We start from the raw sequence: 26,104 nt of genomic DNA, 5'->3' as shown, positions 1-26,104 counted from the left end.
AAAAGGGGAGGGGGGGAGAGGAAGGAGGGAGGGAGAGGTGGGAGGGGGGAGGGAGGGGGGAGAGGAAGGGGGGAGAGGGGGGAGAGAGGGAGGGAGAGAGAGAGGAAGGGGGGAGAGAGAGGAAGGGGGGAGAGAGAGGGGGAGAGAGGGAAAAGGGGAGGGGGGAGAGGAAGGAGGGAGGGAGAGGTGGGAGGGGGGAGGGAGGGAGAGGGTGGGAGGGGGGAGGGAGGGAGAGGTGGGAGGGGGAGAGGAAGGGGGGAGAGGAAGGGGGGAGAGGGGGAGAGAGGGAGGAAGGGGGGAGAGAGAGGAAGGGGGAGAGAGAGAGGGGGAGAGGGAAAAGGGGAGGGGGAGAGGAAGGGGGAGAGGAAGGGGGGAGAGAGGGGAGAGAGGGAGAGGAAGGGGGGAGAGAGAGAGGGGGAGAGAGGGAAAAGGGGAGGGGGGAGAGGAAGGAGGGAGAGGGGGAGGGAGAGGGAGGGGGAGAGGAAGGAGGGGGGAGGGAGAGGGAGGGGGGAGAGGAGGGGGGAAAGGGAGGGGGGAGAGAGAGAGGGAGAGAGAGAGGAAGGGGGGGAGGGGGAGGGGGAGGGGAGAGAGAGAGAGAGAGAGAGAGAGAGAGAGAGAGAGAGAGAGAGAGAGAGGGAGAGGGCGAGCGCGCGCGCAGGACCAGCCCTGCTGTAAACCCCGCGGGCAGGCGGAGGGGGCGCGCGAGGGAGGGCGCGCGCTGCCCCGCCCCGCGCTGAGGCGGCTCGTGCCCGAGGCGGGCGCGAGGGCGGGGAGGGCGCGAGCGAGGCGGCGGGCGCGAGGGCGGGGAGGGCGCGAGCGAGGCGGCGGGCGCGAGGCGGGCGCGGGGGCTGCTGGGGCGGCGGCGCGCGGTGGCCGGCGCCTCCTCCCGCCTCAGGGGCGGCCCGGCCCGGGAGCCCAAAGGGGGCCCTCCCCGCCCCCCGCCGCTCGCCCGCCCGTCCGTCCGTCCTCCTTCCCACCCGCGGGGGTGGGGAGGAGGCGGGGCTGCCACCCGGAGCGCGCCCCCGCCTGGCCCGAGCGGTGAGTAGGACCGGCTGAGGCCTCCCGCGCGGGGACGCGCGCGCGCGCGCGCCAAGGCTGCCCCTCCCCCCCCCTCGGCCCACAAAGGCTGGGAGGATTTGCCCCCCCCCATTATTAATAATGAGGATATTCGTTAAGCGCTTACTCTGTGCAAAAGCACTGTTCTAAGCGCTGGGGGGATACGGGGTCATCGGGTTGGGGGGTCCCCCCAACTCCCCTTCATTGAGGCGTGCGTACGATCGTGTTGATGGAGCGCTCACTCGGTGCAGGGCACTGGACTAAGCGCTTGGAAGGGACAGTTCGCAACAGAGAGGCAGTGTCTGCCCCATAACGGGCTCACGGGGGCATCGCCAGGGGCATCGCAAAGGGCATCGCAAGGGACATTCATTCGTACAATCGTATTTACTCTGTGCAGAGCGCTGGACTAAGCTCTTGGAATGGACACTTCGGCAACTGAGACCGTCCCTGCCCCATAACGGGCTCACAGGGGCATCGCAAGGGGCGTTTATTCATCCAGTCGTATTTATTGAGCTCTTACTCTGTGCAGAGCGCTGGACTAAGCGCTTGGAATGGACAGTTCGGCAACAGAGACAATCCCTGCCCCATAACGGGCTCACAGGGGCATCGCGAGGGGCATTGCAAGGGGCATTTATTCATCCAGTCATATTTATTGAGCTCTTACTCTGTGCAGAGCGCTGGACTAAGCGCTTGGAATGGTCAGTTCGGCAACAGAGACAATCCCTGCCCCATAACGGGCTCACAGGGGCATCGCGAGGGGCATTGCAAGGGGCATTTATTCATCCAGTCATATTTATTGAGCTCTTACTCTGTGCAGAGCGCTGGACTAAAAGCTTGGAATGGACAGTTCGGCAACAGAGACAATCCCTGCCCCATAACGGGCTCACAAGGACAATGCAAGGGGCATCGCAAGGGACATTCATTCATACAATTGTATTTATTGAGCGCTTACTCTGTGCTGAGCACTGGACTACGCACTCGGAATGGACAGTTCGGCAACAGAGACAATCCCTGCCCCATAACGGGCTCACAAGGACATCGCAAGGGGCATTCATTCATACAATCGTATTTATTGAGCGCTTACTTTGTGCTGAGCACTGGACTACGCGCTTGGAATGGACAATTTGACAACAGATAGAGACCATCCCTGCCCTATAACGGGCTCACAGGGGCATCACGAGGGGCATTCACTCATTCAATGGTATTTATTGAGCACTTACTATGTGCAGAGCACTGAACTAAGCGCTTGGAATGTACAGTTTGGCAACAGATAGAGACCATCCCTGCCCAATGACGGGCTCACAATCTAAACGGGGGAGACGGACAGCAAAGCAAAACAGAAGACAACATCATCAAGATCAAGACAACATCATCATCACCCCCCCCCCCCCCCGAACCACCTCCACTTTCCCACCAACACACACGTACACACACACAACCACCTTCACTTTCCCACCAACACAAACACACACAACCACAACACAAACACACATAACCACCTCGTGAAAATGCTGCAGTCTCTGATCTGAGAAACCCCGAACAGGCGCCGGGGTTTCCTCTGGGTCCGGATGGGGTGGAGGCCGCAGAGGGACCGGCCACCCTGTTGCATTGTGAGATTTGGGGGGGATCTGTAAAGCGAGGTGCCGCCGAACGAGTCAGTAGCTGCGAGAAAATGGGGGAGAATCTATAGGTTGGTGAGGGTCGATGGAATGACGAGGCTCCTCGCTCCCATTTCCTCAACACGCCTCTTCTTCCTCACTCTTGTACTGTGCGTACTCTCTCTGACACAGAATTTATGATCCAGAAGGGACCGAGCTAATGTGATTTTGCGGGTACGGAGGCTGGGGAGTAAAGAGAAGATTAACTATTGAACCCAGGGACTGTTGGAGTATTCAAAGGGGGAGGGGAGAGAACTTGACATCCGCTGAGCCTCAGTGGGCTCGGCAATTCCATTCCCACCTCAGGAAGCATTGCTTCCCTCGCATGAGGCCTGGACGGGAGGCTCAGTCCAGTAGATACAGTGCTCTTAATAGTAGTAATAATAATATTGGTATTTGTTAAACACTTACTATGTGCCAAGCACTGTTCTAAGCCCTGGGGTAGGTACGAGGTGATCAGGTTGTCCCCCATGGGGCTCACAGACTTCATCCCCATTTTACAGATGAGGTAACTGAGACACGGAGAAGTGAAGTGACTTGTCCAGAGTCACACAGCTGACGTGTGAGGGAGCCGGGATTAGAACCCATGACCTCTGACTTCCAAACCCGGGCTCTTTCTATTGAGCCACACTGCTGCTCTTCTGTGGAGCGGATGGAATGAAGACCCCCCCCTCGCTCTTCCACGTTAGGCCAAGCTTCGCTAAAAGGCTTTGATCTCTGCCACTAAACTCCTGGTGAGGAAACTGAGCGTGAGTCCAGACCGTCTGGTTAAGGAGGAACTCAGAACACCGTGACGCAGGAAGCTCTTCCTTCCGTGGTTTTTTCCCTCCTGGGGGGGAAACCTAGGCTCTTTGCCTCAGTTCCCTTCCCCAGTCCTTCATCCACGGGAGGGTTATTTCTTTCCAGGCTTGGGAGTCATGGGTTCTAATCCCAGCTCTGCCGCTTTTCAGCTGGGTGACTTTGGGCAAGTCACTTAACTTCTCTATGCCTCAGTGACCTCATCTGTAAAATGGGGATGAAGACTGTGAGCCCCATGAGGGAAAACTTGATCATCTTGTATCCCCCCTGCCAGCACTTAGAAGCAGAGAAGCAGCATGGCTCAGTGGCAAAAGCCCGGGCTTGGGAGTCAGAGGTCGTGGGTTTCTCATCCTGGCTCCATCACTTATCAGCTGTGTGACTTTGGGCAAGTCATTTAACTTCTCTGAGCTTCAGTTGTCTCATCTGGAACATGGGGATTAAGTCTGTGAGCCCCATGTGAGACCACCTGTTTACCTTGTATCGACCCATTGCTGAGAACAGTGCTTTGCACATAGTAAGCACTTAACAAATACCAAAATTATTATTATTATTATTATTAGAACAGTGCTTTGCACATAGTAAGCACTTAACAAACACGAAAATTATCACTATTATTATTATTAGAACAGTGCTTTGCACATAGTAAACACTTAACGAACACCAAAATTATTATTATTAGAACAGTGCTTTGCACACAGTAAGCACTTAAATATCAAAATTATTATTATTATTATTAGAACAGTGCTTTGCACATAGTAAATGCATAACAAATACCAAAATTATTTTTATTTTTATTATTATTATTAGAACAGTGCTTTGCACATAATAAGCACTTAAATACCAAAATTATTATTATTATTAGAACAGTGCTTTGCACATAGTAAACGCCTAACAAATACACTGATCATTATCTCTCCCGGGCTTAAATAATAATAATAATGTTGGTATTTGTTAAGCACTTACTATGTGCAGAGCACTTGTTCTAAGCTCTGGGGTAGATACAGGGTAATCAGGTTGTCCCACCTGAGGCTCACAGTTAATCCCCATTTTACAGATGAGGTAACTGGGGCACAGAGAAGTTAAGTCACACAATTGACAAGTGGCAGAGCCGGGAGTCGAACCCATGACCTCTGACTCCAAAGCCCAGGCTCTTTCCACTGAGCCACGCTGCTTTCCTCGAATATTGTTGCTAGGCATTGCTCTATAGCCTCTCCAGCCCAGAAACAGACCCCACCCCGCGATGAGGGAATCGTGGCTAGTCTTTCTCCGGTGGAATCGTGGCAGAAGATGCTGAGGGGAACCCCTTCGCTCCGGGCCAGAGAGGGGGTGTGGGGGAGAGCTGCCCAGCACCGGTCCTCCTGCTGCTCCAGTAGAGGGCATCCCAGGCCCGGTGGAGCCCCGGCCGGTTTCCGTTGGACCGGACCTGGCCTCCAGCTGGGCTCCTTGCCCTCCGGTGGGAAGATCTGGGGGAGACTCCTACGGCGGAAGACACCCCCAACCCCGGGTTTGATTCCTGGTGGGGCATTTGGCCAGAGGGAGGGAGCAGGAAGTTGGGAATCACAAGGGGGGCAACTTCTCACGCTGAGCTTGGGGGCGAATTTGGGATGGGGCTTCCCCGGGGTTGAACGGACCCCAGTCTTGGCCTCCTCCAGCTGGCTCCTGACCTCAGTGGCATTTGGGGGCCGGTGCCGGGGGCAGGCTCCAGAGCCCACTGTAGGTAAGAGGAGCAGCGAGGCTTAGAGGTTAAAGCACGGGCCTGGCAGTCAGAAGGACCTGGGTTCTAGTCCTGGCTCTGCCACTTGTCTGCTGTGTGACCTTGAGCAAGCCACTTCACTTCTCTGTGCCTCAGTTCCCTCATCCGTGAACTGGGAATTAAGACTCAGCCCTTTGTGGAATGGGGACTGTGTCCAACCCGATTTGCTTGCATCCACCCCAGCGCTTAGAAGAGTGCCTGACACCTAAAAAGTGCTTAACAAATATCACTATTACAATTAATAATAGTAATAAGAGGAGCTCCTGGAGCTTAGCAGGGGCAAAAAGGGCCTTTCGATTGGCCCCAGATCTCCACTGAGTTCCAGTACTCTGTTGGGGAGAGAGAAGTTCCCAAACTGGTCCCAAAGTCTGGCAAGAGCAAGAGGAGTCCTTTACCGGCTCCTAGAGCATCCGCCGGGCTTCCCGACGGGGGACGAGGAGCCTCATCCCTCAGGCGGGGGCCAAGGGAGAAATGGAGCCACTCTCTTGGCTTTATTTTTGGCCTCCAAAGTGGGGTGGCTATTGTGACTGTTGGCCCTGCCCAGAAAACTAGGGGATTTCTCTACTGGCTTCCTAAAGTGCTGCCTTCTTTGTCTCCTTATCTCCCCACCTCGTCCTCCCCTGACTTTCCCATCACTGTAGTCCGCACCACCATCCTTCCTGTCTCACAAGCCCATAGCCTTGGCATTATCCTTGACTCTCCTCACTCAATCCACATATTCAGTCCGTCACCAAATCCTGTCGGTCCCACCTTCACAACATCGCTAAAATCCAGCCTTTGGTCTCCATCCAAATCGCTACCTCGTTAATACAGTCACTCTTCCTATCTCGCCTGGATTACTGCATCAGCCTCCTTGCTGACCTCCCAGCCTCCTGTCTCTCCCCACTCCAGTCCGTACTTCACTCGGCTGCCTGGGTCGTTTTTCTACAAAAGTGTTCAGAACATCACCCCTCCTCCTCAAAACGCTCCCATGGTTGCCCATCCACCTCCGTATCAAACAAAAACTCCTCACCATTGGCTTTAAAACACTCTATGACCTCGCCTCCTCCTACCTCGCTTCTCTCCTTCTACAACCCAGTCCTCACGCCTCGCCTCGCTCCTCTAGTGCTAACCTTCTCACTGTACCTCAATGTCTGGCTGCACCCTTCCTGCCTCCGGCATGGAACGCCCTCCCTTCTCAAATCCGACAGACAATTACTCTCCCCACCTTTAAAGGTTTACTGAAGGAACATCTCCTCCAAGAGTTCTTCCCAGACTAAGCTCCACTTTCTCTCATCTCCCACTCCAGGGTCATCCTGCCTTGCTCCCTTTGCTCTTCCACCCTCCCAGCCCCACAGCACTTATGTACATATGTATAATTTTATTTATTTGTCTGTCTCCCCCTCTCTAAGATCGTTGTGGGCAGGGAATGTTACAGTTTACTGTTTTATTGTACTTGCCCAAGTGCTTAATATAGTGCTCTGCACACGGTAAGCGCTCAATAAATGCGACTGAATGAGTGAATGAATGTCTCTGGGAAGTTGAGATCCCTGCCTAGATTCCATTTCTGATGAAATTGTATCTCTCCCAGCGCTTAACACCGTGTTTGGCCTAAGCGCCTAACAGATTCCACTCTTATTAGCTGCACTCCCTGACTCGTGTAAACGTCAGCCAGAGCAGGGTGATGGGACGGGAGGGTAAATTTGTTTAGGTGAGTGATAATCCCACTTATCAGCTGTGTGACTCTGAGCAAGTCACTTAACTTCTCTGTGCCTCAGTGACCTCATCTGTAAAATGGGGATTAACTGTGAGCCTCACGTGGGACAACCTGATTACCCTGTATCTACCCCAGCGCTTAGAACAGTGCTCTGCACATAGTAAGCGCTTAACAAATACCAACATTATTATTATTATTTGTGGGTGGGCTGGGTCTAAATATGTAGTGGGGAAAGGAGGTAGTGCTCTGGGAGGGATCTTCCCAACCAGAAACCTTCCACCTCCTCCTCTCCCTCCCTTCCTCCCGCCTCTCCTTGCCTTCCTCCTCCTCACCTCCCTCCCTCCTCTTCCTCCCTTCCCTTCTCCTCCCCTTGACTTCTCCCTCCTCCTTTCTCCTCTTCCTCCCTCCCCTCTTTTCCTTCCCTTCCCTCAGCATCACTAGCCCACTGCTTCGGAGAGGACCAGCTCCGAAGTACTTTTAGGATTGATCCTCCTCTCTGAGGAGGGAGTGATTTGGGGGTAGACTGTGGGTGGGATGGTCATTAGCAATTGCTTTAGAGAGTAGGTGTGTCCTATTTCCCAGCCATTAGAATCTGGGTGAGTCTGGGGGTTGGGGAAGGTTTGAATGTGTGTGTGCACGTGTGTGCACGTGTGTGGTTTCTTTTAGTCTGCAGATGTGTGAGTTGTGTTGGGGGAGCCTAGAATGATCATCCCACAGGCCTAGGGGAGGGGAATGTGTCTGAGGGGGTGTTGTGTTCTGAATTTCACCTTCTCAAACTGCTTGTGCCTTTGTGTGTGGCCTCAGCTGCTTCCCTCTGCCACAGCTCCTCTGACCCAGTGAACTTTCCAGAGAGGCTGAATTTGTTCCATTTCCTCCAAAATGCTAACTAACTCCCCCCTCCTCCTCACACACATCCCCAGGTCCTCAGTCTGGACTAATGATCAGGAGCAATACAGCTTCGGTATGTGGCGGGGGGGGGGGGGGGGGGGAATGGGGGAATGTCCACGGGGTGGACAACAGACGGAATCGATCGAACCATGACAAGTGGCCTGTCCTTGGGGACATCTGCTTCACAACAGAAAACCTTCAATATCCCAAGTCTGAAGGTTGGTCGCTCTTTCTTGGCAAGGGGACATTCCAGCCAGGGTTCTGTGTGAAAGTCTCCCTTACTGGGCAATCAGGGAAAGCATTCAGCGCTCCCTCCTCCTCCTCCTTAATGGGTTCTAATAGACCTGGGGTCTAGTCCCGGCTCTGCCACTGCCTGCTGTGTGACCTTGGACCAGTCACTTTAATGTATCTGCGCCTCAGTTTCCTCATCTGTAATATGGAGATCCAATACCTCTCTCCCTCCTGCCAAGAGTGTGAACTCCATGTGGGATAGGGACTGCATCTGACCCGATAAACTTGTATCTACCCCAGCACCTAGAACAGTACTTGATACTCTGTGTCAGCGCTTGACAGATGCCACTATAATTAGCAATAGTAGTCCTACTAGGCAGTTCACAGTGCTGCTTCCATAGTACGAGCCCCAGCGCTGCCTGAAGAAGGAAAGAGGGAAATAAGATAGATCTCTCCCTAGCCCTTGGCGGGGGCCTCCGGCGGTACAGAGATTCTAGGCTCTGCCAAAGGAGGAGGCAGGGAGTTGCCCCTGCCTTGCTTCGAAGAGGGAGGCGAGGAGACTCAGCAGTGGAGGAGAGCAGGAAAACAGTGGGCCCCCAACTGTAATGATTTGGCCATTCTTAGCCTCAGGGCCCCGCTGAGCCTCCTCGGCCTGGGTTGGCTGCGGGACTTCAGGCCGGCCGGGGATCTGAGTCAGGACAAGCAGTTCCAGCTCTTGGCCCCCACAGTCTTTCTCTTGGCAGGTGGGAGCGGAAAGGAGGCAGGAGGTGGCTTACCGGGAGGTGAAGGAAGGGACACAGGGCTGTGGGGGAGGTAAGGATGGAATAAAGGAACCTTTGTGTCTGTCTCCCGGAAGCTGCAGACCAGGAAAGGAAGGTGAATTGCAGAAGAGATCCCTGCTAGGGGTTGGGGGAGAGTGAGGGGGGGGGTCTGGGCTAGGAAGAAAAGAGGGGAGGCAGATTGTAAGCGTGGGAGGAAGAAAGAATTGATCTCTCCCCCAGGAGGCCTTCCGTGACTAACCCCTCATTTTCCCACCCTATTCGCCCCTCCCTTCGGCTTCGCCTGTGCATTTGTAGCTGCTCCCCTTAAGCACTTCGGTACTACTTACCTCACCGGGTGAATACTTACCTCACCGGGTGAATACTCCACTTACCACAGCACTTGAGTCCTTATCTTTATATTCGGCCATTTCCCCAAACAGTAATCTATCTGAAGGTCTGTCTGTCTCCCCCACTAGATTGTAGATTCTGTGCGAGCGGGCGTCATAATAATAATAGTGATGACGGTGTTTAAGCGCTTACTGTGTGTCAAGCATTATGTCTACCAACTCTATTTTACGTTGTGTACTCTCCCAAGCACTTAGTACAGTGTTCTGCACGTGCTAAGTGCTCAATAAACCACTGGTTGATCGATTGATGGGAAAGTAGCTTGGCCTAGTGGAAGGAGCCCACACCTGGGAGTCAGAGAACCCGAGTTATAATCCTGGCTCTCTGCCACTTGCCTGCTGTGTGATCTTGGTCAAGTCACTTAACTGCTCTGTGCCTCGATTCCCTCATCTGCAAAATGGAGATTCAATATGTGATCTCCTTCCTATTGAGGCGGTGAGCCCCAAGGGAGACCTGATTATCTACCCCAGCAGTTGGCACAGTGCTTGGCACACAGTAAGAGCTTAACAAAAACCACAATCATTATTGTTGCCTGCTGAGTGACCCTAGGCAAGTCACTTAACCTCTCAGCACCTCAGTTACCTCATCTGGAAAATGGGGCTTCAGTACCTATTCTCCCTCCTCCCACGTTAGACTCTGAGCCCCATGTGGGGCAGGAACTGTGTCCCACTTGATTATCTTATATCGTCTCCAGTGCTTACTCCTACTTACTACTTAACAAATAGCACAGTTAAAATCATTATTAATAATAATAATGGTATTTGTTAAGTGCTTACTCTGGGCCAAGCAATGTTCTGACTGCTTGACCTCTTCTCTCTAAACTTGGGAGAGAACCCGGGTGATGTCCGGCATCCTTCCTCACTCACACTCCAAGGCAGGAGTAGACCTGCCTACTCCTACTTCAAGCTTAGGGGAAAGGGTACTCCCAGGTTACAAAAGGTCCTAGAGACCATCCCTAAGTGGACCTTAACTGGAAAATAATAATAGTAATGATAATAATGCTAATATTTGTTAAGCGCTTGCTATGTGTTGAGCACTGTTCTAAGCGCCGGGGTGGTACAAAGTAATCAGGTTGGACACCGTCCCTGTCCCACATAATAATAATAATTATGGTATTTTTGTTAAGCACTTAATGTGTGCCAGGCACTGAACTAAGCACTGGGGTAGATACGGGAAGTAGCGTGGCTCAGTGGAAAGGGCTTCGGAGTCAGAGGTCATGGGTTCGACTCCCAGCTCTGCCACTTGACAGCTGTGTGACTGTGGGCAAGTCACTTAATTTCTCTGTGCCTCAGTTACCTCATCTGTAAAATAGGGATTAACTGTGAGCATCACGTGGGACAACCTGATTACCCTGTATCTGCCCAGCGCTTAGAACAGTGCTCTGCACATAGTAAGCGCTTAACAAATACCAACATTATTATACTAGCAAATCGGGTCGGACACAGGCCCTGTCCCACATGGGGCTCAGAGTCTCAATCCCCACTTTTCAGATGAGGTAACCGGTGCCTAAGAGAAGATGAGCGACTCGCCCAAGGTCACACGGCAGACAGATGGCAGAGCCCGGTTAGAACCCCATCCTTGGGAGAGCAGCCGAGGGGGTGAAGGAACCAGGTGGGGGACAAAAGACAACAGCCGAGGGTGAGGTCAAATCGGGGGTACACGGGGGGCTCCCCGAGGGGCTTAGAATTTTCTCCCAGCCAACCCAACCATTTGCCATAAGCAGGCAGTTGACAGCTCCTGCCAACCTCCCCGTTTCGTTTCCCCAGGGGAGAAGCCGCAGACAACAGAAGGAAAGATACCGTGTCTTCCAGTCCCCACAGGCCTGGTTTGGGAGGGGAGCGGAAAGCAAAGAGGCTCTGGACCTTAACTTCTGCATGTCTGTACCCTGCTCACAGCTGCCCCGCAAAGAGGGAGGGACAGAAAAACAAGAAGGAGAGAAGCATCAGGGAAGCAGAGGTCACCCGGCAGCTGGGCCCCGGGTTCTTCCTTCCCCTGTTTTTTTTTTTTCCCTCATTTCGGACCATCCTACGCTGAGGCTGGGATTCACGTGTGGGTTTCATGCCTCCCCTTGGGCCTGGCCCGTGATCCAGAGGCTGGCTCGAGCTCCGGAGAAAGGGAGGGGGTGGGGGCCAGCCCCCCAAAAAGGACTCGCCCCATTCTCTCCCCACGCGGCACCCTTGGACTAATGGCTTCTAGAGCCAGCCACTTTTGCATCCTCATCTGGGAATCTGGTAAGAGGCAGCCTATCCTCCACTACTTCCAGGGTCAGGCCAGAGAACTTCCCCCTATCGCCGGCCGTGGAGGAGAATGGGAAGCGGCGTCGCCTAGGGGAAAGACGCAGGCCTGGGAGTCAGAGCCGACGGGGAGGGGGCTTCTAATTCCCGCTCCGCCACTTGTCTGCTGTGTGACCTTGGGCAAGCCACCGAACTACTCTGTGCTTCGGTTCCCTCATTTGCAAAAAATGGGGATTCGATCCTGGATCTCCCTCCTACTTAGACTGTGAGCCCCATGCAGGACCCGATTATCGTGTATTCATTCAATCGCATTTATTGAGTGCTTACTGTGTGCAGAGCACTGTACTAAGCGCTTGGCAAGTACAATTCGGCAACAGATAGAGAGCATCCCTACCCAACAACGGGCTCACAGTCTAGAAGCGGGGAGACGGCCAACTAAACAAAACAAGTAGGCAGGCATCCATCAAAATAGAAAAATAGAACCATCTACGCCAGCGCTTACAACAGTGCTTGGCATATAGGAAGCGTTTAGCAAATAGGGCAATTGTTATTATTGTTATCACCTTCATCTGGGGGAGTCCCTCTCCCGGGAGACCACATCTCCTTGGGCTTTAGTCGGTCCGTTGGGGGATGTCCACGCTACCCAACAGAGGGCCAGTTGGCAACAGGCCGGCCGGAGGAAGAGCCCGAAGACCCGTGGGCGCCCACCCAAGTCCGGGCCGCCTGTCCGGGACCCCCCCAGCGCCCTTTGCAGCCAGGGAGGGGGGTCGGAGGGGGCTCTGCGGAGGAGGGAGGTGGGCAGTGGGGCCGGACTCCTGTGTCCCTCGGCACGGCGGGGACGCCCCCGGCCCAACCTGCCGGGCAGCCGGTGGAGGAATTCGTGGAATGCCTGGCGAGCCCAGCCCCCCACCCACCGTGAACCCAGGCGTGCCCCTCCCTGGGGGGCCGGTGCCGGTGCATACCAGCGGCTTGCCCACGGAGGGGGGCGAGAGGTGAGCGTGTGTGTGCGTTCATTCATATTTATTGAGCGCTTACTATGTGCAGAGCACTGTGCTAAGCACTTGGAATGTACAGTGTTGGGGATGGGGATCCCAAGCTCAGGCCGCTAGGCCGGGGCCGGGGAGAGGAAGCTGGGGCTTAACCTCCGTGGCAAGAGTCCGGGCTTGGGAGTCAGGGGTCATGGGTTCAAATCCCGGCTCCGCCGCTTGTCAGCTCTGTGACTTTGGGCAAGTCACTTTGCTTCTCTGGGCCTCAGTTCCCTCATCTGTAAAATGGGGAGTAAGACTGGGAGCCCCACGTGGGACAACCTGATTCCCTGGTATCCTCCCCGGCACTTAGAACAGTGCTTGGCACATAGTAAGCGCTTAATAAATACCAGCCCTATTAGTATCCTCTGTGACTCAGTTATCTCATCTGTAAAATGAGGAGTAAGACTGGGAGCCCCACGTGGGACAACCTGATCCCCTGGCATCCTCCCCAGGGCTTAGAACAGTGCTTGGCACATAGTAAGCACTTAACAAATACCAGGCTTATTAGTATCCTCTGTGCCTCAGTTATCTCATCTGTAAAATGGAGAGTAAGACCAGGAGCCCCACGGAACAACCTTGTCTCCATCCCAGCGCTTAGAACAGTGCTTGGCACATAGTAAGCGCTTAACAAATACCAGCACTGTTAGTATCCTCTGTGCCTCAGTCATCTGTAAAATGGGGAGTAAGACCGGGAGCCCCACGTGGGACAACCTGATCCCCCGGTATCCCCCCCCAGCGCTTGGAACAGTGCTTGGCACATGGTAAGCGCTGAACAAATGCCAGCATCATCATTATTATTAATAATAATAATAACCTCTGCAGCGCCAGAGCCCCGCGGAGCGTCGGGAGGCTCCGGACGTCTCCGTGCCCGCGCTCGACCTACTTCGCCGTCTACTACCCTGGTTCAGTGGAAAGAGCACGAGCTGGGGAGTCCGAGGTCACGGGTTCGAATCCCGGCTCTGCCCCTTGTCAGCTGGGTGACTGTGGGCAAGTCACTTCACTTCTCTGGGCCTCAGTTCCCTCCTCTGGAAAATGGGGATGAAGACTGTGAGCCTCCCGGGGGACAACCTGATGACCCTGTGTCTCCCCCAGCGCTTAGACCATAGTAAGCGCTTCACAAATACCAACATTATCATTACCACACCGTGTCATCTACTACACAGGCCTCCCCCCCCCGCCCCCCATACACACAGACCGAGGCACACACCTCCGGGAGCGGATGGTGAAGGTCGGTGGGGTGTTGGACGTGGACCATGTCCGAGGGGGGCAGTCCCGAGGTCCGGAGGGGGGGCTGGGGATGACCTCGAACCTCGGACAGGGGAGTCCGGCGGCCCGGATCTTGGCTGCAAGCAGGGCGTCGTGAGTCACTCCCTGGCGGCGCCCTCCGGGCTCCTCGGGCCCGCCGACGGGGAAGGGTTAAAAGGTGGGGCCTGGGCGCCCCCTCCCCCTTCCCTCCCCTTTCCCCTCCCCTGTCCCCGCCCCCCGCCCCCGGAGCGGCCGGCCCGGCCGGGCCCGGGACCGGGATCTCCGCGGGGACGGCGCGACCCCCCACCTGTCGGAGCCGCCGCCCCGCCGGCCAGGTGAGCGACGCCGGGGCTCCGGCCTCCGGGCGTCGGGCTGGAGGGAGGCCCACCGAGGCCTGGCCCGGGGGGGGGGGGGGTGCTGGGGAGGGGGGCTGCTGGGCCGGGAGCTGCTGGGGAGGGGGGCTGCCGGGCCGGGGGCTTCCCGGGGTGGGGGGCGGCCGGGGCCGGGGGCTGCCGGGGCGGAGGACTGACGGTGGGACCCGGCCAGGTTGGAATTGTTAGCTGTGCTGGGCGTGTTGGAAGGCCCGCCTCCCGCTTCCCCACACCCGCTCCCACCTCTTTATCCGTCCCGTGCCCGCCAAAGGGAATGAAGAAGGGACCGGATCGGACCGGGGGTTGGGGGGCGGGGGCCCGCATTCAGATTTCCTGGTCGCTTTATTAACCCTCCGTGGCCGGGCTGGCTGCCGAATGGCGGAGTGGGGCGGGGGGGGGGACGGACGGACTCTTGCCCACCCGCCCTTTTGGAGACAGAAACGGGGGCAACCCACAAAGCGCGACGGCTGGGACCACCCGCCCCCCTTCGCCGGGGAGCTCCGTGTGGGCTTGCAGCGGCGCTTGACACCTAGTAAGCGCGTAACTGTAATAATAATAGTAATAATCCGTTTGGGGGCCAGACACTCCCGCTCTAAAACCCCACCCCTGATCCTCGGGGAGCCCTGCTTCCTCACCTGGAGATTTAGGGGGAGGGGTGGAATCGGGACCCGGGACCCCGGGCCGGCCACCGCCTGGGGCCTTGGGAGGGAACTTGGGGGGGGTCGGAGGCCGGGTGGGGGGCGGGGGTGCCCAGCTCAGCCCGACAGCGGGGGAAAACGATCCCCGCTTCCTTCCCAGGAGGAAACGGCCTTGCCGGGGCGGAAATGGGTTTGGGGAGGTGTCTCCCCGAGGGGGCTAAGCCATCCCCCTTCCTGCCGGCCCCCAATCCCTCGCCCTCCTCTCAGTCCCCTTCCATCTTTCCCAAGCCTCTTTCCCTCCAGCCTCCCTTGCCTGCCTCTGCCGCTGGTCCTCTGTGGGACTCCCTTTGCCCCAGTCCTCCCAGTCCCTAACTAAGCAGCATGGCCTCGTGGCAAGAGCGGGGCTTTGGGAGTCAGAAGTCGTGGGTTCTAATCCCGACTCTGCCACTCGTCTGCTATGTGACCTTGGGGAAGTCACTTAAATTCTCTGTGGCTCAGCTACCTCATCTGCCAAATGGAGATTAAGACCGTAAGCCCCACGTGGGACAATCTGATTACCTTGTACCAAGCCCTGCGCTTAGAACAGTGCTCGGCACATAGTAAGCGCTTAACAGATATCGGGATTATCGTTACGTCCCAACCCCTAAATCCGAGGGTTCCGTAGCCTTCCTTTTTGTCCCCCAGAGGTTACTGGGATCCCAACGGCCAGCACCCCTTCCCTGTAGGGCTCGCCTGCCTTTCCCCGCATGGGGGCTGGCTTTAGGGGGGCAGGAGGCGGAGAGGGGGTTGCGGGCTGCCTTAATAACGGGCTCTTGGATCCCTTGTAATTGCACGTTTAGGCCTCTCAGACACACGTCCCCAGTTAGTAGCGCAGCGGGAGCCGGGGTGGGGGACGCGGCTGAGAGACGGTGACCCGGAGTGGGGTGGAGTGGCGTGTCTGCGAAGGCCACCGGGCCTGGAGTGGAGCCAGGAGGTCGTGGGGCAGGAAGGGAAGCCCTGGAACCAAAAGTCCGCTTTCGGGGAGCGGGTCCCGGGGCCGGAGGAGAGGGTGCCCTCACACCTGGGGAGGTCAGGGAGTGTCGAAGGTGGCCCAGGTCCAGGGCCGCGGCCTCCCGGGTGTGTAAACAGTCATTACCCGGAATCGTCTTTACCCGGAGTGTTTGGGAGACCTGAAAAACCTGCCGGGACTCGTTTCTCCCCACCCCCACCATACCTGGTGCTGACGGCGGCCGCTTCCCTCTCCTCCCAAATTCTGCCCCGTCTGTTCAGGAACCTTTTCAGGACCCAACTAGCCTCCGTCTGCTCGGTGGCTTCTCTCTAGCCACCGCCGCCTCCAGAACCGGCTCTAGGAGGGGCTTTGATTTGAGCCCAGAGGGGGGGTGGGCAGCCGAGGGTGGGGGAAGGGGCGCGGGGCCCGGCGGCAGAGCTCCTGGCTCCACTCCCTACCGCTGAGGACCTGCGTGGAAGCACTGCGAAGGAGGCGGGAAAGCGTTGACTGTGCCTTCCCCACATCTCGGAGAGCTGAGACTGAGGGGTCTGGCTGAATTTTCCGGCTGACAGATCTGGCTTAAAATGCCCGTCTGATGTTCTGATGGGGCTCACGCTCTCAGCTTGCCCTTTGCCAGCTGGAAAGGCCTCTGTGCTCTCCGCAAGAGGAGGAGGGGGTCCTAAGGGGCTTACGCATCCTGGAATGGACAAGAGAGTGTAGCCCACTGGAAACGGACGGGCCTCTGGAGGAAGGAGTGGTTGGGCTCACTGGGGCAACTCCGTGTCCCCCCCACCATTGCCTTATGACTCAGGTGTGGCCCAGGTTGGCAGCCTGGGATTTCTGCTCCCAGCCTGACTCATCCCTTAGTTATTTATGCCTGGGCCTGATGAATGGCATCCCCTTATTCTCAGGGTGCAGTTCTGGTAGATGAAGCTGCCTTACCCAACCCTGGCTGTCTATTTACTCCCAGCCTCCTGCCTCCTCAAATCAGAAGAGTAAAGGTGGAGTCACACAGGCGTCGGGATCAGCCTTCCTGGAGAGGTGAGGGGTCGGTGATCTTGGGGTTGGGGAGGGGGCACCCCGGGAGTCGGGGGCAGTGACAGAGTCACTCTATGTTCTTGGGAGACCAAGAGTTATAAACTGGGGATATGGCAACGGGATAGGGTGGGGAGGGGAAGCAGGGGCACCGGAGAGCAGCGACCTCCTATTCCCTTCCCTAAGCGGGAGAAATGGGATATTGGCAGCTATCCCCATCACCGTGGCATCCCGAAACATCCCTCTAATCACCCCTCTAACCCCTTTTTGAACTTGCTGTGCTGTCCCGAAGACCAAGCTGCAGACTCCTCACCATCGGCTTTAAGGCGCTCGTTCCGTTCTCCCCCTCCTACCTGACCTGGAAAGTCTCCCACTACATCCCAACCCGCACATTTGGCTCCTCTAAAGCCAACCTGCTCACTGTACTTCCGATCTTGTCTGTCCCACCAGATCCCCTCCCCCTTTTCGTGTCCTTCCTCTTGCCTAGAACTCCCCATCTGACAGACCGCCACTCTCCCCATCTTCAAAATCTTACTAAAATCATCTGCTTGACTATGCCCTGATTTCTCTTACCTATTCGCCCTCCTTTCTACATTGCGTATGCACTTGGGGCTGTATCTCTTGAGCACTTTGATTCGCTCCTCAGCCCCACAGCACTTAGGTACCTATCCTAAAACTCTGCCATTTCCCCTAGCTGTAATTTATCTGTTCGTCCGTCTTCCCTCACTAAACTGGAGGCTCCTTGAGGGCGGGAATCGGATCTTCTGAATGTGTTGTTCCGTACTCTCCCAGGCTGCTTACTACTACGGTCTATACGCAGTAGGTGCTCAGTTAGTATCATTGATTCAGTGGGTGGGGAGGAAATGTGAAGCTATGAGACTCTTGCTCCACTTCAGCGGACAGATGGTCCTCTGATGGGCGGGTTCCCGGCCTCGGGGTGCGGGGGAGGGACCGCCTGCTTATCTGTCCTGTCCTTTGGGTGTGGGGAAGGTGAGGTCATTAAGGCCACCTAGATGAGAGCAGGCCGGGAAACTGAGGGCAAACTCCAGGCCTCACGTCACCGGTGAGAGTGGGCGACGGGGCCGGTCTGGGTCCGGGGTGGCCTGGAATCCCAGCCTCCTGGACAGCACGTGTCAGAAAACATCCTTGGGTGTCAGTGCCTCAGCTTATTCCTCCGAGAAGGGAAGAGGATATGGGGGATGGGGCCATGTGTAGCCAAGTGCCTGAGAGGCTTTCCGGAAAGGGGTGGGAGCTGAGCAAGAGGTGGTTGACTAGATTGAAGACAAGAAGCCAGGCCCTTTAGGAGGAGGGAGGGAAGGAGTAGGGAGGGAGGCTCCGGTGTCTTCTCAGTGGGAAGCGGCCTCGGGGTGGAGTGGAGGAGGAGGTGAGGTCCAGGATGAACAGCCCTTGCTCCACCCCAGGGTAGCCTCCCTGAGGGGATTTTCCAGAGAGGACAGGCAGAGAGAAGTGGGGACACACTCTTGTTTATAGAATTTGGATCTTTGGACTTTGCCAATACTGACTATCTTTTCCCCTGCCTGGCATTTCCCCTGGTATTGTTGTCTTGACTGTGAGAGGTGGAATGAGACCAGGTAGGGGGACAGTGGGCAAAGTGTTGGGCCGCTCAGAACTGCCTGTGCCTGCTGACTTGTCGGCCACCCTTGCTCCTCTCCGGGCTTCTGCCTCAAGCGCTGCACGTTTTGCAGGTCGGCCTAAATAGAGAACTGGAAGGGAAGGGGTAGGCAGGGTGGGCATTTCAGGATGGGGATGGTCTTCGGGAGGAGCATCCGGCCAGGAGGAGGGGGTTTTTTGGAGGGAACGTGGGAATCGGCCCTTGGCCTGAGGGCTGTCTAAGGGAGGGGCGGACAGAGGGAGGGAGGGGCAGGTCTTCCCGGGCTGTGGGATTGTGTGAGGAGAGAGGGGCAGGTCTTCCCCGGCTCTGGATTGTGTGACCTTGGGGTCGCAGAGTGGGGACCCGAATGCTGAAGAGCAGGCATCAGGTGGCAAATAGCCAATCTTTTGGGACTCCCCCTGGAGGTGCCCAGCTGATCGCCTTTTTGGAGGCCGGCCCTGGGGGCCATATGGGCCAGTGGCAGGAGCTGCCACTGCTGGCGTGGGAGAAGGGAGGGAGAATCCAGGGAGGAACAGACTGGGTGGGAGGGCGAAAGGGGAGGGACCTAGGCCCCAGAGGCTTGCTCTGGGGGAAGACTAGGGAGGAGCCCAGTAATGTCAGGATACCCAGCTGGACAGAGCCTGGGGCCTAGGGCCCAGGTCGAAGGGTCAGGGCTGCCCGTAGAGTGGGATCATTGCAGCCATCGACCCAGGCCTCACACCTGGAGGGCCGCCGCCCGGCCCGGCCCGTGGGGCTCCAGAGAGCTGCCACTCTGAGAGAAGGCCAGCGGCCGTGGTTACCGCCTCCCAGAGTCCGACTGGTTGGGGCCGGCAGCCCCCTAAGGCGCGGGAAGGGAGGGACAGCTTTTCTCCTGAGACCTGCCACTGTCGTTCTGCCAGGGCGATCAGTGGAACCTGGGGAGGACTTAGACCCCCATCCCATCCCACCCCGGCCTTCCTCCCCGGGACCATCCCGTGAAGAGCCACGGGAGGGAGGGAGGTGGCGGGGTATAGAACTGGGTGTGTCCGGCGGGGAGGCAGTATTCTCTACTCTCCCTTCTACGTGCAGGGTGGAGCTGCGTGCCTTCCTGAGGCAGGGATGCTGCTTCAGCCGCACGGCAGCAAAGTCTGCCGAGGGGAGAGGCCCTGACAGGCTGCTGGGGGAGGGAGGAAGGGGTGACGTGTGAGTTGCATCTGCACCTCCTCTGCCCCTCCCTGAAGCACAACACCTTCACCTTCAGAATTTAGAACCCTCGGAACTTAGAACACCCTCTCCTTTCCTCTCTCCCCCCCATCTCCTCAAACCTTAGCCGTCTAAGATTAAGGCAGCTAAGATTAGGGCTTTGACTGAAACTTGGAGTCCCTGAAGTCTGCCCTCCTGGCTCCCTCCCTCTCCCAGGGCCCTGTGCTGGCAGTGCCTGGAAAAGTGACTCTTCCTCCTGCACCTTGTCCATCCAGCTCTGTGGGCTCTGCCACGAACAGTGCTCTGCACCTAGGAAGCGCTCAATAAATACCGCTGACGATGATGAACTGAGGGGGCCCGAGTCTAGTTGACTCTACTTAATGAAGCTTTACGAGCCCCCCAAGTTCTCCGGTCCCTAGTATAAAATGGAAAAGAATCAGTATTCCGGTTGCCCAGGTACTCGTCTTTACTGCCTCACAGGGGCCTGCGTCAATCCCTCCATCTTTCCGGTCGGTCAGTTGTATTTTTTGAGAGCTTAGGGTGCGCAGAGTATTGTACTAAACACTCGGGAGAGGCCAATACGACATTAAACGGACACATTCCCTGCGGGACGGGCAGGGGTGAGGGGAGGGACGTGGAGAGATTTTAAATTGTGACCTGATGAGGTGTTCTTCACCTCCCCCTCCAGACCCAGCCTAGGGAAAGGCATTGGAGGAAGCCCATTGCCCAGCCTGTCCCAGGATGGAAGTCAAGGGTCAACTCATCAGCTCGCCCACTTACAGCTCCCCAGGTACAAACTCTTCCTGCCCAACCAGTACTCGTGGCCCAGTGGAAAAAGCACGGGCCTGGGAGTCGGAGGACCTGGGTTCTAATCCAGGCTCCGTCACGTGCCTGCTGCGTGTCCTTGGGCGAGTCACGTCGCTCCTCTGGCCCTCCGTCTCCTCATCTGTGAAAAGGGGAGGAAATCCCTAGTCTCCCTCCTCCTTAGACTGTGATTCCCCACCTGGGCCAGTGACTGGGTCTGACTGACTTGTCTTGAGCCTACACCAGCGCAATGCTTAGTACAGTGTTTGGTGCATAGTAAGCACTCAACAGATATCCCAGTTGTTGTCGGTGTTATTCCTCCAAAGCAGGGGAGGGGAAGCCTGGATGGGTGGCTAGCAGAGCAACGGCAGAGAGGTGCTGTCGCCGCCCCTCCCCGCTCCCCTGGGGACCCCCACCCGACTCTTGATTCCTGCACTCACCCCCTACCCCCTCCATCCTCCCAGCCCCCCTGCAAGGGAACGTGAGTCCAAAGGTGAAGATGGAGCGGCTGCGGGAGCTGCTGGAGAAGCAGCGGGGACTGCAGGAGGCGCTCAGCTTGAAACTTAAGGAGCTCCGGAAAGTGTGTCTGCAGGAAGCGGTGAGGGCCGCAGGGGGTCACGGTGGGGGGGCCCGCAGGGGGAGCGGCCAGGTCCCGGAGGGAGCCGGTCGTGGGGAGGGGGGTAGCCCTGAGCGCCTATCAACCCCCCACCCGCCCCCTCCTCCTGTCCCCATGCCCCCCAGGAACTGACAGGCCAGCTGCCTGCAGAATACCCCGCGGAGCCCGGAGAGCGGCCCCATCTCTTGCGGCAGCGGCGGCCCCAGCGGCCCGTGTGCCCCCGGGGGGCCAGGGCAGAGGTGAGCGTGGGAAGGGGGTCGGGGAGGACCGGGACCCCACAGGGTGCGGTCAGGCCTCTCATCCCCCAGGGAGGGAGGGGGGCTGCGCCGCCCGGGCCGCCGTGGGCACCTGGCGGATGGGTGGGTGGGCGGATGGATAGGGTCGCTGAACCCAGCCCAAGGGAGAAATGGCGCCCCTCCGCAGGAGCTGCAGCTCGAGGCGCTGGAACGGGAGGTGTCAGTGCAGCAGCAGATCGCGGCGGCGGCCCGCCGCCTGGTCCTGGCCCCGGAGCTGAGCGCCGAGCAGCGGCGCCGCCGCCGGCAGGTCCAGGCCGACGCGCTCCGGAGACTGCAGGAGCTGGAGGAACAGCTCAGCGAGGGCCGAGCGCGCCTCGGGGCCGGGGCCGGGATCCCGCCCCTCACCCCCGCCTCCTCCGCTGGCCCGGGCCCCGCCCTGGGCCCCGCCCCGCGCCTCATCCAGCTCGGCCAAGGTGGGTCCCCGCTTGCCCGGGTGCTGGGGGCCAGGGCCGCGTAGCAATTTCTGGGAGAGGGGGCAGAGCCCGGAACGGTGTCTCACTTGGTTCCCCCTTCCCTCCTTAGAAGATGCTCTGCATTCAGAGAGCAGCTCTCTATCGGAATCAGCCAGCCATGACAACGGTGAGTGTGGCCTAGTGGCCAGACCTCAGGCCTGAAGACCCTCAGGTCTGAGGGTCCGAGTTCTAATTTTGCCATAGCCCCATTCATGCTGTGTGACCACAGGCAAGTCACTGAACTTCTCTGGGCCACCTGAGTTTCCTCATCTGTGAGTTGGGGATAAAACACTTCTTGGACCTTCCTCCCCCTTAGACTGTGAGCCCCATGTGGGATAGGGACTGCATCCAATTGATTACAGCTGCATCTACCTCACTGCTCTGTACATAGTAAGGGCATAACGGACACCTCAATTTTTATTACCGTTCGATGGTGAGGGTTGGGAGAGGTCGGGGTTCGGATGCTTCCGTAGGCCTGGAAATCCTGGCCCGCTGCCCCTGACGCTGCCCCTTCCCCTGCCTGTCCTTGCAGATGAGCCCCACGGCTTCCCCTCAGGGAAAGGGGGTCCCCAGATGGAATGGCCCTCGCCCCCCAAGGCCCGGGATCAGCTGCGGGCAGTGTCCGGAGGTAGCCCCGAGCGGCGCCCCGGCTGGAAGATACCGCCGAACGAGCTCTGTGGGGACCTGCGGAACCGCCGTAACTCCGTGGCCAGCCCCACCAGGTGGGTGAGCCTGGGAGGGAAAGGGCAAGGGGGTGGCCCCATCACCCAAGCGGGAGCAGGCAGAAAGCGAGGGGAGAACTAAATTCCGGTGGCTGCGGGACTTCTTTCCCCCTGCTGGTTCCTCCCCGCCTCCGCCCCCGGCCCCCGTGGCATACAGGGCCGGGGAGGGGCAACAGGAAGAACTGGGGCAAAGTGGCATTTGGGGAAGGCGAGTCCTGCTTTCGGGAGACGGGGGCCTAGAAGGGTGACAGCCGGGTGCGAGAAGGCTGCCGCTCTCCGAGGTCGGATATGCTCACCCACCCTGACCTTTTCGCCTTCCCTCAGCCCCACCCGCACCCTGCCCAGGAGCGTCTCCAGCTTTGAGGGACGCAGCGTGCCCGCCACCCCCGTCCTTACCCGCGGCGCTGGGCCCCAGCTGTTCAGGTAGGTCCCGGGGAGCCTCTGGCCCAGCCAGCCCGTGGAGTGGAAGATCTGGGGAAGGAAATGCCGGGCCGGAGGGGGTCGACGGAGGCCAGTGAGATGGCCCTCTGACCTCCGCGCTCTCCGGGCTCTTCCTCCCCCTCAGGCCCGAGGGCCTCCAGAGCCTCCACGCCCGCCAGTGGTCAGGTAGCCAGGACTCCCAGATGGGCTTTCCCCGCGAGGGCCCGTGGGACCGGACCGCTCTCTTCGCCGCCCGCACACGCCGCAGCAACAGCTCCGAGGCCCTGATCGACCGAGGGACTGGGCCGCCACCCGCTCCGGCTCCCGCCCCGCCTCCTTTCAAGAGCACCGAGGCCCTGCACGACCGGGCCTTCTCCTCCCGCACGGCCGGCCCGCCTGAGCCTCCCCGGGCTTCCCGGCCCAGCTCGGCCGCCCCCCGAGGCCCCCGGGCCCCTCCGGCCTACGGGGACCCGCTATCGGACTACTACCAGGAACGGGGGCCGGGGCGGAGCTGGGGGGACCCGGAAGGGCCCGGGCACCTCTCCCGACGGGATGCGCCCCCTCTGTTCTACGTGGACAGTCCCATGCTGCGCAGCAAAGAGAACCATTCCCGGGTGGGGCGCACCAAGTCCTGTGGACCCCCGGAAGGGCCTCTTCCCTTCTGGGCCCCGCCCCCACCAGGCCCCCTACCTGCTGCCCGCTTTCGCGGCCAACCGGACCACGGGGAGCGGAGCGCCCACAAAGCCCTGGCCCTGGAGGGGCTGCGGGACTGGTACATCCGTAACGCCAGTGCGTACCCACGGGGGGTGCTGGAACGGAGGGCGCCCCCCGGCCTCTACCCCGGCCCTCGTTTCTATGAGCCGGGGCCCCCGGAGCTCTATGGCTACGGCGCCGTCCCCCCCTTTCCCCATTCGCTGAGCTTCACCGCCCCCCCGCTCTCTGGCAGGTACGGGATGTTGTTCTGACGGCCGCGTGGGGGGCGGCGGGCCCGAAGGGCAGTTTTGGGTGGGAGGGGTGGGGACCTCCTGGGTCCTGGGAGGAGTTGTGCTTCTCCTCCCCAGGGGTGGGGGGGGCCCTAGAGGTCCCCGGTGCCTGCAGAGTCGCCCAAGGAGGAGGCTCCGATCAAAGCCGTCGCCTCCGCGGGGACGCGAAATGGGGGAGGAGGGAGCCAGGCCCTACGTGGGGGAGTGGGAGCCGTGACTCGCCGTCTTGCTCTCGGGCCGATTATTCCCTAATGCGTTTCTTCTCTCCCTGTCTCTGTCTCATTTTCTTCTTTTTTCCTTTTCTTTTTCCCTTCTTTGGGCCTGTCCCCTCCACCCCCCACTACTACCAAAGACACTACGCGGACTTCCTGTGTGCGCCGGAGCTGAGCTCCCACTTAAGTGACCTGAAGTTAGTTGACGGGGAGCGGTCCCCGGACACGGACCCTAATACCCCCGGGACGCTGGTGTAGCCCCCTCGGGCCCCGCAGGGCCCGCCGCCTTGACCGGAGTACCTGGGAACCTGCAGGCCGGGGAGCCGGGGGCTTCTGGTGAAGGTGGAGGGGCTGGCGGGGCGGGGCCGACGGAGGATTTCCGAGGAGGATGCGACCGGCTGCGCCTCGTCTCGGAGCAGGAGCGCGGGTCGGCCCGCCCACCGCCCTCTCCGCTTCGTCTCCCGGTGGCAGCTGGTGAGGGCGAGGCCTCTCCGCTTCCCCTTCTCCGGGCTCAAACCGCTGGCTGGTTTTAGTGGGGAAGCCTGGTTAAAGAGATCAGATCCCTCACCTCTGTCTGCACTCGTTCCCTGTCCTCCCAGCTTTCTTTTCGTTCTGATTTACATTCCTCGGCTGAAGTAGGGCCTCCGGTTTGAAGGGCCTATTCCCGGTTTCTCACCTGTCTCCTACTTCCCTCCAAATTAGTCTAGCGAAACTGTGACGTTGAAGTCTTGGGCTGCGTCCCTCCCGCCCCAAAGAACAGCCCTGGGGTGAGGGGGAGTCCTGAAGGTCGGATTTGAGAGTCTCCTTCCCCTCGGTCCCGGCTGACCGGGCCCTCCAGCTCTCCTCTGGTTTCCATCCTCTCTCACCCTCCATCTCCTACCCGATCTCCATCCTTTGCAGATGGGAGGTGAGCACTTTAGGGGAAAGGGCTCCCCAGTGGAGCCCAACTTCCTCCTCCGGCCTCCCAGGGCAGAGATGGTGGGCTCTCGGCCTAAGGCTTCCCTCCTCTTCCCCGTGGCCCGGGGCAGCAGAGAGCAGGGAGAGGGTAACACCCCCAGACTAGCAGGGACTCTGCTTCACCCCTGCGGAGCATCTGCTGTGAGCACTGGGAAGGCTGGCCCTTTCTTGGGGACCTGCCCTCTTATCCCCTATCTCCCCTCCCCTCACTATTCCGGGGGCACCAGCTGGCTCTCCCAGAGCAGCAGGTTTACCTTGAGTCCCTGGTTGTGATTTTAGCTGTGACCCTGCCTCCCTTCAGTCCGTGAGTGAGCCTCCAGGGGCTTTGTACTGCAACTCACGCAAGGTGGGATGGAGAGTGTGTGTGTGTGTGCGCGCGCGTGTGTGTTTTGTGTAGTTGTAGATCGTCACGGCTGCAGGTGAGTATACGTGTGTGGATGGAGTTGGGGGGGCCCAAAGCATGTGCCAGCGGGCATGTTTTTCGGTGCGTATACTGCTGCGTTGTGGGTGGAGTATGGCTGGAGGTTCGTATTCATGTCTTCCCCAGCAGGATACACAGCTCCTGCCATCCGTGCTCCTGTCACTTTTTAAACAACTCCGCACAAGATGTGTTTTCTACTGTGTTGGTCAGGCCCTCACCCGAACTGGGGGGCTCTAGAGGAAGGGGGTGGGGGCGGGGCCAGGCCCCTGTCGCTCAGTTATTTTATCCTTTCTTTTTTGTACAAGGGTTTAGGGGCTGGCTAGAACCTGCACACTGGAATGAGTTTCTATAATAAAGATGTAAATTGCACCACCCACCCCATTTTGGCTTCATATTCTTCTGTGCCAGGGCTGCGGTCCCTGCCCTCCCCTCCTGGCTCCAGCCCGATTTCCCCGGCGCCAAACTATCATTCCCGACCTTTCCGCCACCGCTCCCCTTGACCGATTAGCTTTCTCAGAAGCGGCACGGTACGGTGGTTAGAGCACGGGGCCGGGAGTCGGGAGGTCACGGGCTCTAATCCCGGCTCCGCCACTTGGCTGCTGTGTGACCCTGGGCAAGTCGCTTCTCCCCGTCTCAGTCACC

The 26,104-nt window shown here is 58.5% G+C and overlaps 1 protein-coding gene across 4 annotated transcripts; it reads left to right on the top strand.

Annotated features, from left to right (window-relative positions):
- The first annotated feature begins 979 nt into the window (after positions 1 to 979).
- CCDC120 (coiled-coil domain containing 120) lies at positions 980 to 25,838 on the top strand. 4 transcript variants are annotated; one of them, XM_029067691.2, is made up of 11 exons: positions 987 to 1,038; positions 16,721 to 16,791; positions 20,268 to 20,369; positions 20,848 to 20,981; positions 21,125 to 21,238; positions 21,423 to 21,708; positions 21,818 to 21,874; positions 22,280 to 22,469; positions 22,794 to 22,892; positions 23,035 to 23,835; positions 24,225 to 25,838. In XM_029067691.2, the coding sequence occupies exons 3-11, from the start codon at positions 20,321 to 20,323 to the stop codon at positions 24,340 to 24,342; spliced, it is 1,848 nt and encodes a 615-aa protein (XP_028923524.1). In that variant the 5' UTR covers positions 987 to 1,038; positions 16,721 to 16,791; positions 20,268 to 20,320; the 3' UTR covers positions 24,343 to 25,838. The 4 variants fall into 4 exon arrangements, with proteins under 4 accessions (XP_039768308.1, XP_028923524.1, XP_028923521.1 ...); XM_029067688.2 differs by lacking the exon at positions 987 to 1,038 and adding an exon at positions 14,011 to 14,088 and having other exon boundaries at positions 16,662 to 16,791; XM_029067690.2 differs by lacking the exon at positions 987 to 1,038 and adding an exon at positions 14,013 to 14,088.
- Positions 25,839 to 26,104: the final 266 nt, after the last annotated feature.

The sequence above is a fragment of the Ornithorhynchus anatinus genome, chromosome 6 (genome assembly GCF_004115215.2).
Source record: "Ornithorhynchus anatinus isolate Pmale09 chromosome 6, mOrnAna1.pri.v4, whole genome shotgun sequence".
In the NCBI taxonomy this organism is placed as follows: Eukaryota; Metazoa; Chordata; class Mammalia; order Monotremata; family Ornithorhynchidae; genus Ornithorhynchus; species Ornithorhynchus anatinus.
Note: the sequence above shows the minus strand (reverse complement) of the source record. Positions and strands in the feature narration are given on the sequence as shown.

What these genes read in the sequence shown, in the direction of transcription:
- CCDC120 (XM_039912374.1), top strand. Translation starts at nt 20,321, where the DNA reads ATGGAAGTCAAGGGTCAACTCATCAGCTCGCCCACTTACAGCTCCCCA. An exon ending in AAGTGTGTCTGCAGGAAGCG is followed by an intron (nt 20,982 to 21,124) that starts GTGAGGGCCGCA and finishes CATGCCCCCCAG; the next exon opens with GAACTGACAGGCCAGCTGCC. An exon ending in TCCGTGGCCAGCCCCACCAG is followed by an intron (nt 22,470 to 22,793) that starts GTGGGTGAGCCT and finishes GCCTTCCCTCAG; the next exon opens with CCCCACCCGCACCCTGCCCA.